Source organism: Symphalangus syndactylus, chromosome 1, assembly GCF_028878055.3.
Source record: "Symphalangus syndactylus isolate Jambi chromosome 1, NHGRI_mSymSyn1-v2.1_pri, whole genome shotgun sequence".
NCBI lineage: Eukaryota > Metazoa > Chordata > Mammalia > Primates > Hylobatidae > Symphalangus > Symphalangus syndactylus.
The window spans coordinates 127,850,164-127,866,612 of NC_072423.2; the positions used below are offsets into that span (position 1 = coordinate 127,850,164).

The window sequence follows — 16,449 nt, forward strand, 5'->3', positions numbered from 1 at the left end:
AGTAGGTCAAAACAAGGGACAAGGTCAGCCCAGATTCTAGAGATGGAAAAATGGGCCCCATCTTTTCACAGGAAGAGGTGCAAAGTCACACTGCAAAAGGACTTGATGCAGGGAAAAGTGGAGATTTGTGGCCATTATTGCAATCTGTCTTCCACAGCCAGTAAGTACACACATGTGCACAAGGAATCTAACCACCTTATCCTGAGGTCAAAGATACAAGTCGTGACCTTCTTAAATCTCAGTGTGACTTGTCTGTATGTTTTGGGTAGATTGTAGTGAAAAGTTCTGTCATAGTGGCATTCATTTCATTTTGTTGTTTCTTGAAGGAAGGACAGTACTTCAATGCAAAACCTAATGCTCATTCAGAATGTTGGGTGAAAATTTATGCACACAAAATCTTTGAAGTTCAACCCTAAAGGATGCAAGACCATGAGATTCTGTCCCATATGCTCCAAGGGGGGAGGGAGTATTTATCCTGTTCACCAGTGATCCCAAGCTCTAGCACATAGTCAGCACTCAGTGAGGTCTGTTGAATGAAGGAGGGGGTCAGTGCAGGATTTGAAATGAGGATATAACAGGGAATGTGAAGGGCCTGACTGAGCCCTGGGAGCCTGTATTTGAATTCTACAAGGCTCATAAGAGTGGGCCAGCCATCTGATGTGTTTTTTGTGTGAGGTTTTGTGAACAGGACACAACGAGGTGTGATTGGGCTGTCCTTTTCTAAGCATAAAACACACATGCATTTGATATTTATCAGTGATGTTTGCTCTTCATCCACTGTTTCCCTTTTCTGGCTGAGGACACATGTAAAGTAATTGGGCTTACATTTCAGGAGCAGATCAGAAAAGATTGTTAACTTTTATTTATAACTCTGTCAGTCATTAAATAAGCAAGATACAGAGTCTTATTCTCTAACAGCCTTTAGAAATAAGCCAGGTACCCACTAATCTAGTTTCAGAGCCCAGGAATGCACCACATGACACCTCAGCATTCCATCTAGACCTTGGCTCTGGAGCTCTGTGCATTTTGTTCTTCCGAAGTTGAAAGTTAAGTGGGGGAAGCAGTCTGTTTTAATAATTTAAGTGTATCTTCCAGTAGGACTTGGCTTTCAAAGACCATTGAGAGAGGGGAAGCTCAAAGGGCTGCTGCTGTCTTCTGAGGACACCAGCTTCTTGAGCTTTCCTGACCAGTTGATTCCCCGCTCGTGGGGCTGTCCTTACATTCTGATCTCCTAGTTGTGCGGCTCTATTGCTTCTTATTCAGTTGAATTCAGAATACTTTACAGCATCATCTCATGACTTGGAAGTTTTACAAAGAGCAAATCAGTGTTTTAAAAGATGCATTTGGGGGCCGGGTGCGGTGACTCATGCCTGTAATCCCAGCACTTTGGGAGGCCGAGATGGGCAGATCACGAGGTCGGGAATTTGAGACCAGCCTGGCCAACATGATGAAACCCTGTCTCTACTGAAAATACAAAAATCAGCTGGGCGTGGTGGTGTGCACCTGTAATCCCAGCTACTCAGGAGGCCGAGGCAGGAGAATCACTTGAACCCAGGAGGTGGAGGTTGCAGTGAGCCTAGATTGCACCATTGCACTCCAGCCTAGGAGACAGAGCGAGCCTCTGTCTCAAAAAAAAAAAAAAGATGCATTTTTGAACTTAATTATAAAATACATACAAATCATAAGGCTACAAACCAATGAATTATCAAGAATAAACATAGATATTTAGGTGTTGACACAGGTGAAGAAATCGAATATTGCCAGCACCCTAAAAGTCCTGTTTGTACCAGACCCAGTCATCACCCCTTCTCTCCTACCCAAGTGTAACCACCATCCTGAGTTCCGACATCCACAGATTAATTCTGCCTGTTTTTAAACTTTATATAAATAGAATCAACACAGAGTGTGCACTTTTGTGCCTGGCTCAACATTATGGCCATGCAACTCATCTATTTTGTTGTGGGAAGCAGTGATTGGTTCATGTTTATTGATGTACAGATTTGCGTTGTTTGAGTATACCATAACTGATGTACCAGTTAATGGACATTTGAACTGCTTCCAGTTTTTTACTATTATGAACATTCTTAGGCGTGTCTTTTGGTGCCCATTTGCACACATTATTTTTAAGTGTATATTTAGGAGTGGAATTGCTGTGTCATGGAGCATCCATATGTTCAATTTTAGTAGAGATGCCCAGTTTTCCATCGTGGTTGTTCCAGTTCACACTCCCACTAACAGTGCTATATATCCTAGTTAACATTTGATATTGTCGGTCTGTTTAATTTTAGCCATGCTGGTGCTATGCAATGGTATCTCATTATGGCTATAATTAACATTTCTCTCTTACTAGTGAGGTTGAGCATCTTTCCACATGTTTAATGACTAATCTGATATCTTTCTGGTGATGTGCCAAGTCAAGTATCTTGCCAATTTTTCTATGGTTTGTCTATCTACTTAGTATAGATTTGTGGGAGTCCTTTTTAAATTCTGGATACGAGCTGTTTGGAGGTTATATGTGTTGCAGATATCTTCTCTGACTCTGCCTTGCATTTTAACTCTCTTTGTGGTAGCTTTTAATGAACAGAAGATCTTAATTTTAATGTAATCCAGTTATCTGTCCTTGTGCCAATACCACAGCCTTAAAAGGTAATTCAGTTTTGTAGTAAATCTTGAAATGTTTTGCATACGTCTTCCGGCTTTTTCTTTTTCAATATCGCCTTGTCTATTCTTGCATTGCATTTCCATAAACTTCCATCCATTGCATTCCCATAAACTTTAACATTCAGTTAATGTCTGAGATTTTTATTGGAATTGTATTAGATCTGTATAGGTCAATTTGGACAGAATTGCCAACTTAACGATCTTGAGCCTTCTACTACATGATCATGGTCTATTCCCCCATTCATTTAAGTCTTCTTTAATTTTGCTTAGCAATGTCTTATATCAGTCCATGTAGAAGTCTTGAACATCTTTTATTAGATTTATTCCTATGTGTTTGGTTTTTTTAATGTTATTGTAAATTGCATCCTTTTAAATTTTAATTTTCTGTTTATTGACAATATTTACAAATACAATGATGTTTATATTTACTGTAGACCTAGTATCCCTAATAAACTCACATGTTTTTTGTTGTTGTTTTTGAGTTGTTGTTTTTGTTGTTGTTGTTTTTGAGTCTCACTCTGTCACACAGGCTGGAGTGCAGTGATACGATCTTGGCTCACTGCAACCTCCGCCTTCCAGGTTCAAGCAATTCTCATGTCTCATCCTCCTGAGTAGCTAGGATTACAGGCATATGCCACCATGCCTGGCTATTTTTTTGTATTTTATTAGAGATGGGCATTCGCCATGTTGGCCAGGCTGGTCTCGAACTCCTGGCTTCAAGTGATCCACCTGCCTGGGCCTCCCAAAGTGCTGGGATGACAAGTTTGAGCCACCATGCCCGGCCTAAGCTCAGATGTTAATTTTAGTTACGTGTAATATTCATATGTAGATTATTTGGGTTTATCTATGATACACAGTCATATCATCTGTGAATAATAACAGTATTATTTATTCTGTCCCAGCCTTTATGCTTTTAATTTCCTTTTCTTATGTTCTATACTGGCTCTGTGCCTTTGGAGCTAATGAGGTTTTTCCCTCTTGCCTTCCAGATGAGGCTGAGGCACACATTGACTATGAAGATAACTTCCCTGATGACAGATCTGTGTCATTCAGAGAGCTCAAGGAGGATTCCCGGACAGAGGCAGACGAGGACAGGGGTCAGGGAGACTCCTCTGAGGAGGCTCCAAAACAGGACCGTCTGGTTTCCATTTCTGTGGGGAGAGAAGACATAGCACGGGATAAAGCCTTTGTGCCAACCACAGGCTTGCCTGGTGCTGGGAGCAGTGTCCCCGCAGATTCACCAGGATCGCGGCTGCTCCAGAAGCACTTGTTCTGGTTTCCTGCTGAGGCTTTCCACAAGCCTGGGTTGGAAAAGGAGGTGGATGATGACACCAAAAAGCAGTTTTCTGCTGGAGACAACCACAGTGGTGTAAAATTCGTCCCAGGTGAACCTGAAACCAAGGTGACCTACGGCAACACTGATGGTCCCTCAGGGCCATTTGTGGGCAAGAATGACAGCAAGGCAGGAGATCCAGTGGTGAGCAGCAGTGATGAGTCCTGGTTAGATGGCTACCCTGTGACAGATGGGGCTTGGAGGAAGACAGAGGCAGAAGAGGAAGAAGATGGGGACAGAGGGGATGGGTCGGTAGGACTGGATGAAAACGTCCTAGTTACTCCTGATCAGCCCATTCTTGTGGAAGTTAAGAAGCCCAAGAGTAGCACCCTCACACCAAGCGAGGACATGATCCATAGTTCAGTTCTTCCATCTCGAATGCTAGACGTGGAAGCTTTGGCGCTCAGACCCATGAATGCTTCTGAGACTGAGGGCATTGGGGATGGTGACTTGACCAAGTACCAGTCAACTCTACCCTGGAGATTCACCACAGAGGAGTCTCCCCTGGCCACCCTGCCCTATGAGCTCACCAGCTCCACCCTGGAGATATTAACAGCGACCACTATCAAGCAGACACCTAACCACATCCCCTCAACGATCATGATGACCACCCAGGCTCCAGTAGAAACCACTGTTCCTGAAATCCAGGATAGCTTCCCATACCTGCTGTCTGAAGACTTCTTTGGACAGGAAGGCCCCGGGCCTGGTGCAAGTGAGGAGCTTCATCCCACCTTGGAGTCGTGTGTGGGGGACGGATGTCCTGGCCTCAGCAGAGGCCCTGTGATCGCCACCATTGTCACCGTCCTGTGCCTACTGCTGCTCCTGGCAGGTGTGGGGATGGTGTGGGGCTACCGCAAGTGCCAGCACAAGAGCTCCGTGTACAAGCTGAATGTTGGCCAGCGGCAGGCTCGGCACTACCACCAGCAGATCGAGATGGAGAAGGTCTAGGCACCTTTGGAGTGGGTTCTCCCAAAGCCACTTGGGAGGAAAATAACTGTGACACATCACACTGATAATTCACTAGAGCATGATGCAGGTGGACTGGGGCTCGTCATTGTTTCCTCAGCCCTTTGTTTTATAGGCTGAGAAGTGTCTCTGGAGCACCTGGGAGGGCAGGGAGGCTTTGGTGGCATCACCACTCACGTCAATGTCTCCTCCACCATCTGCCCTGGAATTGACTACACTAATCCCAGACCTGTGCTTTGGCCGTGTTTCCAGTGTGAGGTCAAAAATCGCCTCTTCCTTCATCACAGTATTATCTTTTTTTTTTTTTTTTTTTTTTGAGACAGAGCCTCATGCTGTTGCCCAGGCTGGAGTGCAGTGTCGCGATCTGAGCTCACTGCAACCTCTGCCTCCCAAGTTCAAGCAATTCTCCTGCCTCAGCCTCCCAAGTAGGTGGGATTACAGGCATGCACCACCATGCCCAGCTAACTTTTTTGTATTTTTAGTAGAGATGGAGTTTCACCATGTTGGCCAGGCTGGTCAAGAACTCCTGACCTCAAGTGATCTGCCCTCCTTAGCCTCCCAAAGTGCTAGGATTCCAAGTGTGAGCCACATCACAGTGTTACCTTTTTGAAGAAAGAAAATCACCAGCTTCATGCCCTGAAATTTTATGAATAGTCATGATAAACCAAGTGTATGAGAGCAGTATTATTTAGGACATGGATATTGAATTATTGGGAGAGGAATATGGAAGAATAATGGGTTGTTTCCTTTTAATGTTGTGATGTTGCTGAGGGCAGATGAACCAAGAGCCAGGACACAGTCTAGAAGCTTTGAGGTTTCTTTTTTCATTGTTTCTTGAAATTAGAGAGAATTTAAGACTGAAATTTTGTTGGGGGAGGTGAGGAGTGAAGAAACCACATCCCCCTCTGTTCCCTCCATTCTGTGGGACAGCCTGTCATTTATTTTATTTTCAATCTTTCATGGTTAAGGATTTGCCATTATTTTTTAAAAACAAAGTTAGCTTTGTAACAGTAAATACCATTTCCTCTCAGAAGCAGTGGCCTAGTTGTCCTTGACCAGTCTGTGCCTAGGAATGTCTTGGAATTTTTGCCAGGACTAACAAAACTCAGTCCTTGGTTTCCTCTCTCAGGATTAACCATTTCTCTGAACTCCAGTAAGAGAGAATGACAAGGGAGAAAAAAAAAAAAGAAATGTTTTCAGAGGGCCAAACACCAGGATATCAAGTATGGGCACATACTTGATGGAGAAGCAGAAGAATCTGTGAAAGAATATGAAATAATCTGTGCTGATCTGTTCTCTAATGTGGAAACTGGGAGCTCTGTGGAAACAGAATCCATCCTGTCTGTTGGGTAACCCATTTCATAGCATCTAAATTATCTTAGGGTGGCTCAGCGAGGATGGTTTATGGCAGTGGTTCTCAAAGTGTGGTCTTCAGACCAGTAGCATCAGCATCACCTGGGAATTTGTTGGAGATGCAAATTCTCTAGTCCCACCCTGGACTCAGGAAACAGGAACCCTGGGAGTAGGGCCCAGGTCTGTTTTTAACAAGCCTTCCAGGTGATTTTGATGTGCACTCAAGTTTGAGAGCCTGTTGGTTTCTAATAACCTCAAATGTGAACTTCGAGGCCAGCTGAAGCCCTAAAGGCACAGAAGATGAGTATGTGGTGTGTGTTGTGTGGAAGTCAGGCAGGGCTGTGTGCAGCTGAGGTGGCATTTGAAGCTGCCTAAATGCCACCTGCAATAGTCTCCTGTATGTTGGCACAGAAATGAAACATATTATATTTTTCTAATATGAATCACCTTCTTGGAAATAGTTATCAGTGGTAAAAGATGATGAATGCAACACATTTATTTTGAGACACCATAGCAGTCTAAGTGTTTTTGTGTGGTAGAGGGAAATCCTGATCTTTTTTATGATTGAAAAATTGTTGGTGGTGTTTTACCTAAGGAAAAAAAAAATTCGCAACATGTTTTCTACCCTGCCACCTCTTTTCAGCAAGCTTTGGAAAAGTAATAGGCGAAGTAGCTGTAAAGAGAGGCAGCATAATCAAAGATCTTAGTCCCCATAGTTGGGTAAAATAAAGCCTGAAGGTACCAACTAGAATACGTATGCATCAGACGAAGTCAAGAACAATAGGAATAAAATGCTTTCTGCATGTAGCCAAAGCAAAACATAATAAAAGCCAGAGACTGTACATATTCATAAATTAGATCCTAATCTACTGCAAGATAACTTTTCTATTTTTAACTATGTAAAATAACCTCTGTCTCAGCATTGGGACTGTGTTAGTAACTATTATTGTGGAATAACCCAGAACATTGGATTTATACCAACAAATAAATAGGCAATATTAATACAAGTGTATTAATAAATTTATTACAAATTATTAATACAAGTGTATTAATAAATTTATTACAAATTATTAATACAGGTAAATGTTTTATTTGTAGACATGGACTGTGAAATAAACCCAACACATCAGTTTTTAAGTTCTTATTGGTGTGGTATCCTCTAAATTAATGTTATAGAATCTAAAAATGCATGTTGAAAGGGAATGATTAAAACACTGTAAATCTAAATTGTATGTCATGCATGTTTTGAGAATGGTGAATGTTTAATGCTCATGAAAATTGGGGGAGGGGGTTCTATTAACACAAAGCTTCTGAGATATTTAAAATAAATAATTATTGCCCCAACAGTTGCTGAATGTATTTTATTTCTAGGCTACTGCACCATGGTTAAAAAAAAAAAAAATTCTCACTGGGCACAGTGGCTCACACTGGTAATCCCAGCACTCTGGGAGGCTGAGGTAGGCAGATCACTTGAGGTCAGGAGTTCAAGACCAGCCTGGCCAACATGGTGAAACCTTTTCTCTACTAAAAATACAAAAATTAGCCGGGCGTGATAGCACGCTTGTGGTACCAGCTACCCGGGAGGCTCAGACAGGAGAATTGCTTGAACCCGGGAGGCAGAGGTTGCAGTGAGCTGAGATCATGCCACTGCACTCCAGCCTAGGGTACAGAGCAAGGCTCCATCTCAAAAAAAAAAAAAAAAAATCTCTAGTAATCTTGAAAATAATGTCTTAATACTTGCTATATCTAAGATCTAAGACTGCCCTTTCTAAACCTAACTCTCAGCTATGTTACTTCCTACAGCAGGATTTTAGGGAAGTTTGTGGCACTCTTGCCCCTCCTCCCTCCCTACTTCCCTCTTCCTTGCCCCAACCAGAGACCACTCACTTCACTGCAACGAAACACCCAGGACCTCGCTATTCAAAGTGTGGCTCCTGCCCCAGCAGCACAGGCACCGTGAGCTTGTTGGAAGTACAGAAGGATGCTCAGGTGGTGGGCATGAATGGTAAAGCTTGAGAAGCGCTGGCCTAAGAGAGAACTGATTATCCCCTTTCCCCTAACTCACAGGACACTCAAAGGAGTAATTAGAGGGTTAGCTGAAGGGACCGTTCACAAAGGTGTGGGGAGAGTTAGGGGAACCATCAAGGGATGGTGGGGACCTGTTAGGGAACCCAGCAAGAGCTCAGCAATAGAAAAGGCCCTGCAGGACAAGGGCTCTGGCCTCAAAGAGAATGCAGCCAGTGTCCAACTGTGGCCTGGAGGAAGCAAAGATTTTAACGACCCAGACCTTGTCTCACCCTGCCATCTCTTGTTGGCATGTCCCAGTGGCAACTGGAAATCAGAGGGTGAAGAAGCCCAGGCAATGGAACCATAGAGATCAGGCTTCTGGGACACCGGGCATGTTGGAGGGGCATGTTGGAAGAGATACGAAGGGCAACTAGCAAATCCAGCTCAGACACCATCAGCACCAATCCCATCTGCCTTACGTCCATTTTCACATCCATGACCACCACAGGTCCATGCCTCCCAAGCCTTCCAATGTTGTAGACATTGTTGATGCCCCTCCCAGGTCCCCTTTGCTAGGTAGGTGAACCTGTCTTCCAGCTGCCCTGAGTGTTGGCTGTTAAAATGCTCATAAGCACGTAAGTGCACCCTTCCAACACAGAGAATTGCCCTTGGCCTATTGGGAGTTCCCTCACCCAGGAAGTTAGACCACCTTATACTCTGCTAGGGCAGCCTATAACCAATGACCAGCTCTCATGGGAATGCAAAAGCCTGGCCTCCTTTCCTCAAGATGGGACCAACTCCGATATGATTCATGCCCCAGAGCTCCCATGAGATCAAGCTGAAGCCAGTCTCCAACTGAAGACACATCCTTACTAGCTCCTTCCTGCTTCTCTCACACCCCTTAAGAGCACCCCATCACTTCCCTTGCTTCAAAGGATCCTGACCTAAGACATCCATCAACACTCAACTCTCATTCCCTACACCTCCTCTCCTCCTCAGTCCAGATTTTTTCACCATATCCTCTGGAATTCTTGGGCTGACCTGCATGTCCTCCACCTCTTCTTCAGACAGCTGTTTCAACTCTCCATAACGTGGACTTCTTTTTGTGCTGGCTGGTTCCTCACTCTTTCCACCTGCCTCCTTCTACTCTTCTTTCTCCTGCCTGCCCTTTAGTGGCATGCATGGAGCATAGTTGCTGTTGACAGTCACGCCTGAAGATGTTTTGGGTCCCTGTTTGAAACAGATTCCAAATGCTTTTCCTAGTGGGATTCCAGATCTCCTCTGAAAGACAATCTTCCTGGGGAGAGGCATGAGCCTCTACTGCCTGACAGGACCTCAGCCAGCTCTTGGCTCATGGCTAGCAAGGACCACTTCTCCTGCATGAGATCCAGGAGTCCCTGGCCTTGAAGTTTCTACTTTGTTAGATGAATGTCAGAAATTTCACAGGCCTGAGAAAACAGAGCTCATTACAACATAGCTTCTAGAATGTGGTGAAGACATCCCCGTCCAGTGGATAGAATAGAATAATAGAGAATAAGCAAAGTAAAACATTTAATGTGATTTAAAAAAACAAAAAGCTTTTGTTTTCAACTATTTTCTAATTTTCAACAAGAGTGAGCTTGTACATACCACACTAACCCAAAGAGGGGAGGCAGAAAAAGACATCAGCAACGGTCTTTGGAGTTTGGCCTACTGGCTGCCACCCTGAAGTGGGAGATAAAACTCTGGAATCTATCTTGTATCTGTCGGCCAAATTGCTTAAGTCCTTCCTCTTCTCTTCTCGTAAAATGAGGCACTAATATCTTACCTGCCAGCTCCAAGAGGATATAGAGCCAACTCACTCATTCATTCAACAAGCAACGAAAGCCAGCTATTTGTGTGGGGACAGTGTCAAGTGCCAGGATATGTGGCTGCTCACGAGCCGGCCCTAGACGGAAAACACTCTAAGGATAACGATGGCTGCTCTTGATTCTTATTTCTGGGGTAGCAGTGGGTCAGTCAAGGCAAAGCCAGGCTGTCATGGTGTCTTCTCTTTCAGGGAGATGTCATGGGCACAGGCATGGGGATCAGTCTTGCCCCTGGGGGCAGGCACAGGAAGTCCATGCATAAAACCTTTGGCTGAGGCTTACTTAAGGTTCCTTTCCTTTTTTTCTTTCCTCCCTTGTACATAGTTTAAACTCTCCACACTAGGTCATTCAGGCTTGGAGTCACCAGAAAAAAAGAAGTCACTGTTTGGGGGATGGCAGATGATCAAGAGTTCAGACAGCTGCGATGAAGGATTAGTTGTGGGTTTTTCTCAGTGCCTTGCTACAAACTGTGTTGCAGTTCCATGTTCCGACACTATTAAATAATGTTTTCTCTGGCACCAATCCACCTTTTCCCTACAGTTTAAGTATTGATTTTTTTTAACTGAAGTAGCTTCGGTTTACAGCTCACATTTAAAACTTAGAAACGTTATTTCCATAAATGTTGGCAGAAACTGGTCACTGTTTATTCCACCAGCAGTCATAATAAACCCCTTCCCACTGACAATCTAACAAATCATTTTCTGTTTGCCACTAAGGTGGGTTCAATAAAATTTTTGTGCTCTTAAAATTCCCCTAATAAGAACTCCTGAAAGCACACATTTCCTTCCTAAGGCAGCCCTTGTGGTCAGTGCTCGCAGTGGCTCTTTCTGAATTCCAGAGGTGAGCACAACAGGTTAGTTGTAGTAATTAGAAAGTCTCGAAAATCAGGAAGATATTAGTATGTTGCATATGTCGGTATGTGCTCGTTTCAATCAGTCAGTCACTTTTAAATACATGGGTGTACACAAACCTCCCCTCAGCTCTTCGCTTCTCCACAAGTCAAGTGTGAACAGTAGCAGTGGCCACAAGGAGTACCTTTAGACCCTTCCCAGCGGGTGCGTCCTGCTTGGATGCCCTGAGTGGCAACGGGGCTGGACAGATGCCCCACCATGATGGGCGGCCTCCCCACCAGCCTGCAGAACCAAACAGCAACCACTGAGCTCCATGCTAATGGGTCAAAGGACAAGCGAAGCATCTTAGAGCGGGCCTGGAAGCTCCCACAAAGCTTACAAATGTGTTTGTTTTTTTCAAGACGGGCCAGACTGAGGCTGAACCAATGGGGTCTCAATCCAGGAATCTTCTAGGCTCTTCCAAGAAACACACTCAGGGAGGTGTTGGGTTGAGGTCATTGACTCCAGCCTGCACATCAGGGTTTCATGGTAGGTTTGGAAGACCCAGCCCACTTTTTTTTTTTTTTTTTTTAAGGTTTAGTTTCCTTTGAAATAGAAATTTTGGTAACTCAGCTCCACAGCCTTCAATCAAAGCAAAGTACTGACAATATTGACTGTACTATCACCCGGGTCCTCAGGGGACATCACTAGGGTAGGGGTGGAGGTGCTTTTCAATCCCCAGTGAAAGGAGGCCAACTTCAGAGTGAACGAGGACCCCCCCACCATGCCAACTCAACCCATATGTGGAACAACATCATGTACAGAAAGCTCACCCCAGGCTCACAAGACAAGGACCCAACAGTACCTCTGCAGGGCACAGAGGTGGAGTGAGTCACAACACCCAACCCAGCCTGGGTCCCTGTGGACATCGGCTTTCATTTTCTCACACAGCTGGGAAGGACCCTGCAGCCAGGGGCTATAAGGGGAGAATTCACAGCTGCTGGGCACACTATTTACAGACTCAGGAATCCCGGAGCAGGGCGTCCACTTGCTGGGTCCCCCACTACTTTCTAGTCCTGCTTCATCACCCTCTTCCCCACTGAGTTCAAAAGGAAGTTTCTCTGGTGGAGTAAAGGGTGGGGTGAGGAAAGAAAGGAGAACCCGGCATCCCGTGGGTGAAGGCCATCTCCCCCAGCAGGAAGCCACGTAAGATCTGACGCATCGCTGGGATTGGGGGGCTGCTGTGGACACGGTACATCCATCAGTAATAACACTGACTCCTCGGGCCAAACACCCCCGCTGGGAGTACAGACTTTGTGGACATGGGCAACTTCAGCCCAAGACAGAAGTGGTAGGGGACTGTCCTGGGTTGGGTACCCTCAAAGGAGAACCTGATGCAGGGATTCCTGTGCAGCTGAGTGAGGACGTGGTGTCAGAAGGGATGACGGAAGCAGGATAGAGCTGAAGGAGAAACAGAAGGATGTGCCCGAGTTCCCCGAGGTTGGTAGAGTGTTCTGGGGGATAAGGGAAGCCCAGAAAAAGCACAATGTGTGAGTGTTCCACCCCAATTAACCACCATTAGACAAAATCCCAAACACTCTATCCTTTTATTCCTTCCCAGGCTATTGCAGGAAAAGTCTTGTTTCCCAAACGCTGTGCCTTTCTCCTCTTGCCTTCAACCCTGGAAGGGCCCAACTACACAAGTGGCTTATTTGGAGAAGGGAATGACGTTGAATAAAGAAAGCTCAGCTTCCAGAACACCACACTCTCTTGGTTTTCTCTGACTTTAAGGTAACTCCTTCTCAGTCCTTTGGCTGATTTCCCATTTCCCAGGGAGCCCAAGGGCTCCATCCATGGCTCTTTTCTGTTGCTTCTCAGTAATACTCAGAGACAATCTCAGTGGCCCCTCCAGCAGCATGGCTTTAAATGCCACTGACATGCTGATGGTTCAGTAGGGGGCGCTGTGGTGCCCTGCCAGATCCCTTCACACAGCCAGTGCCCAGGACCCCCACCCCCAACACACTACCATGCATGGTAGCTGCCAGATGCCTATACAGCCTCTTTTCCAGAGACTTGCCCTCAACTGAAGCCACTTGCCTTCAAATGTACCCACACTCCCAGAGAACTTCTCACAGCCAATAAATGACTGATAAAGGCTTTTGCAGGTTCCTTCTGAGAGCACCCCCCACAATAAACCCAGTGAATTCAGATCCCTGTCTCGAGCTCTGCTGCAGACCTGACCTGAGAAAACTCTCCACTTTGATTTGCAGCCAGACCCTCCCATTCCAACCACAGACAGCCTGCTTTGCACCAAATTCCTTATTTACCCAGCCCATCCTTCCCTATTTCAGTAACTGGTAACTCCATCTTTCCTGCTATTCAGGCCAAAAACCTTAATGTCATCATCAACTCTTCTTTCTCTTACACTCCATATTCAAACTCTCGGCAAATCCTATTGGCTCTTTTCAAAATAAATCTAGATATTTGACCACTGCTGTTGCTGTGGCCCAGGCCCAGGCCTGGAACCTTGCAGTAGCTTCCTAACAGGTCTTCCCTCTTCCTTCTGCCCTTATCCACTAAAGTTTTTTACAATACGGCAGCTAGAATGACCCTTGCAAAATATAAATCAATCAAGGCACTCCTCTGTTCAAACCCTCCAGTGGTTCCCATCTTACTCAGCAGAAGCCAAGGCCCTCCAGCACCTGTCCTCCCCAGCCGCCTCTCCTTCCATTCTCCCCCTGCCCACGACTCTGCTTGGTCTCCCTGCTCTTTCCTGACCACGTAGAGCAAGTTCTCACTTTGGGGCACTGCACATCCTGTTCCTCTGCCTGGAATGCCTTGTCCAGGATCCACTTCCCTAAGATCTCTGCTCAATGTCACATTCCCAGTGAGGCCCCATTTAAAACTGCAGCTGCTTACTCCCTCCCCTGCTTTATTTTTCTCCACAGCAATTATCACTATATGATACCTTGTATAAATTTGTTCCTATGTATTGGCTATCTCTTTCCCCCTGTAGAATGTAAGCTCCATGAGCACAGGGAACTTTCCCTGTTATTCTGTGAAGTATCTCTAGTTCCCAGGTCAATGCCTAGCACACAGTAGGTACTCAATAAATACTTACTGAAAGAATGAATGAAACTAGGCAGCTCTGGCTTTCTTCCTTTTCCAACTCGGAGACTTATAACTAAGCATTGTCCTCAGATGGGATTGGCCAACCGTTGTAATTTTGGAGATGCAAAGTGGGGCAAAAGCCACATTTCTGTACTCAACACTTTCTACGTTTTTCAGTGGGTGCTGGAATTGGTACAAGTCAGACCAAGTGAAGACCATTGTAAGGCTGGAGAAATTTAGCCTTTGTCTTCCACCATCTTTCCCAGATGGGGAGAAAGGAGACTAAAACCTGGAAAAGCAAACAAGCCAAAGGAGGTTTTCACAATTATCATCTTTTAGGAATGTTTTTCTTATTTAAAAAATAATACTGATTTTCTGGGAAAAACAAAAAAACAAGCCAGAGAAGACTGCCCTTCAAACCAAAATGGTAAGAAAGGCAGGTATGAACATGGGGAAGACAAGTGTGAACATGAGGAAGATAGGGATGAAAGTGTGAAAACAGATGTGAGGATAAGAAGACAGGTGTAAAGGTGAGAGAGGCCGGGCATGGTGGCTCATGCCTGTAATCCCAGCACTGTGGGAGGCCAAGGCAGGTGGATCATCTGAAGTCAAGAGTTCGAGACCAGCCTAGCCAATATGGCAAAACCCCGTCTCTACTAAAAATACAAAATTAGCCGGGCATGGTGGCACATGCCTGTAATCCCAGGTACTCGGGAGGCTGAGGCAGGAGAATCGCTTGAACCCAGGAGGCAGAGGTTGCAGTGAGCCAAGAACGTGCCATTGCACTCCAGCCTGGGTGACAGAGCGAGTCTCCATCTCAAAAAAAAAGGTGAGAAAGATAGGTGTGAACATGAGGTGGCAGGTGTGAAGATGGGAAAGGCAGGCTTACCCCTGGTGACATGTAGTGAGAGAGACGGGGGCTTCCCTTTCACTTTGGAGAGTAAAGAGAAGGCTCTGAGGTATCAACAGCCTGGGCTGTTGGGAAAAGGACAAAGAATCTGTGTTTCCTGAACGTCAAGAGGAAGTCTCTTTGGTTGCTGTGGGCTAACTGGTCTCCTCCAGTTCCAGGAGGTCATCCACGTATTCCACAACTTCTCCCTGTAAGAGACAACAGGACAACTTTATTAAATGGGCTATTGGACTTTTAAAAGTGCTGATGAGCAGAAACAGTATCCTGAGAGGCCATCACCACTGTCTGCTTTGGCTGAAACAGGTTTTGTCTGCTGGTCTGGGGCCCAGAGGACCTGATTTCTCCCTGTGGAGGGGACCTCGGCTTCCACTCCATTTGAACTTGGTATCAAGTGCTCTGTGAGATCCGCCAACATGCTGTGTGAGGCGGACAGCCCAGCCTGTGAACAGCTCTACCAAGTGCCCCTCCTGTGTGCATCTCTGCCTACTCCCCTTCCTCCCCTCTCATGTGTGCAGGTCTCCCACAGGAACATTTTCTATCTGTTCCCTTTCTGCCTTGACCACCAGAACACAAACTTCTCAAGGACCAGGGGCCTGGGTTGATTTTTCTTCCCCAGAGTCCAGCACACAGAAGGCGCTCAATAAATGTGTTGAAGGATGAATGATTTGAGTGCTTGCATACATACTGCTGGTGTGACTGAAGCAATCACTCCTCTTACAGGAGAGACACACAGGGATAGTGGGATCCACTTGTCCAGTGTCAGTACCAGGAGCTCACCTGCTCCCTCCTTCTGCAATCGGCCTTACACTTCAACTTGAAGCAGCCCAGCACCCTTCCCAATTTCTTTCTCCACATTGACTTCTCTTCTATAACCCTCCTGGACCACCAGCTGATGACACCCATTCTCTTTTCTGCAGAGAATGAGTGAATGACCAAGGCTGAGGCCCCTTCCATAAGAGTCAACATAGACTGACCCCACCAACCCTGCTAAAACTCGACCTTCTTCACTGAGCTCACCATCCCAGGCCAAGAGCCTGTTGGCTCTTTTTGATGTTTTAACACAGAGAAATTTATAAAAATCTTGCAGCATTTGGGAATAACTGGAAAACCTATCAAGTACATGAGACAGAAATGGGGGTCTTAGTATTATCATCAAACACTTCTATGTCATGCCTGAGATTAGAAACTCAAACTGTAGACACTACAGCTTGGAAAAATTGTTTTTCAGTTGCTTTCTAGACCCCTAAAGGAAAACATAGCATAGTAGAGGGATTACGTGTATAGCTATGACTTCTGCTTAGGGAGTTACTATATCCTGCTGTGTGTCTGTTGTGACTTGTGGGATGATGGTATTGTTTGCTTTTAGCTCACTAGTAATAAGTGCCTGAGGCAGCACAGACTGCTTGCTAATGGCTAGCAGCTGCCCCTTCT

General features: G+C 45.5%; 2 protein-coding genes across 6 annotated transcripts in view; one reads left to right on the plus strand and one right to left on the minus strand.

Annotated features, from left to right (window-relative positions):
* Positions 1-7,657, plus strand: part of SUSD5 (sushi domain containing 5) — a 70,031-nt gene extending 62,374 nt beyond the window's left edge. The window contains exons 5-6 of one of the 2 annotated variants that reach the window (XR_010114397.1): positions 3,651-7,356; positions 7,393-7,657. Coding sequence is in view for 1 of the 2 variants with exons in the window: in XM_055284681.2 (XP_055140656.1) it covers positions 3,651-4,942 (1,292 nt within the window). In the remaining variant the exon portion in view is untranslated. Of the gene's footprint in view, positions 1-3,650 lie in introns of both variants that reach the window. The other variant, XM_055284681.2, reaches the window with a different exon arrangement.
* Positions 7,658-14,441: 6,784 nt separating this feature from the next.
* CRTAP (cartilage associated protein) overlaps positions 14,442-16,449 on the minus strand; it is a 35,897-nt gene continuing 33,889 nt past the window's right edge. For all 4 annotated transcript variants that reach the window (XM_055284697.2, XM_055284704.2, XM_055284702.2 and 1 more), the window contains one exon: positions 14,442-15,206. In XM_055284697.2, the coding sequence (XP_055140672.1) occupies positions 15,153-15,206 (54 nt within the window). In that variant the 3' untranslated portion in view covers positions 14,442-15,152. The remainder of the gene's footprint in view (positions 15,207-16,449) is intronic.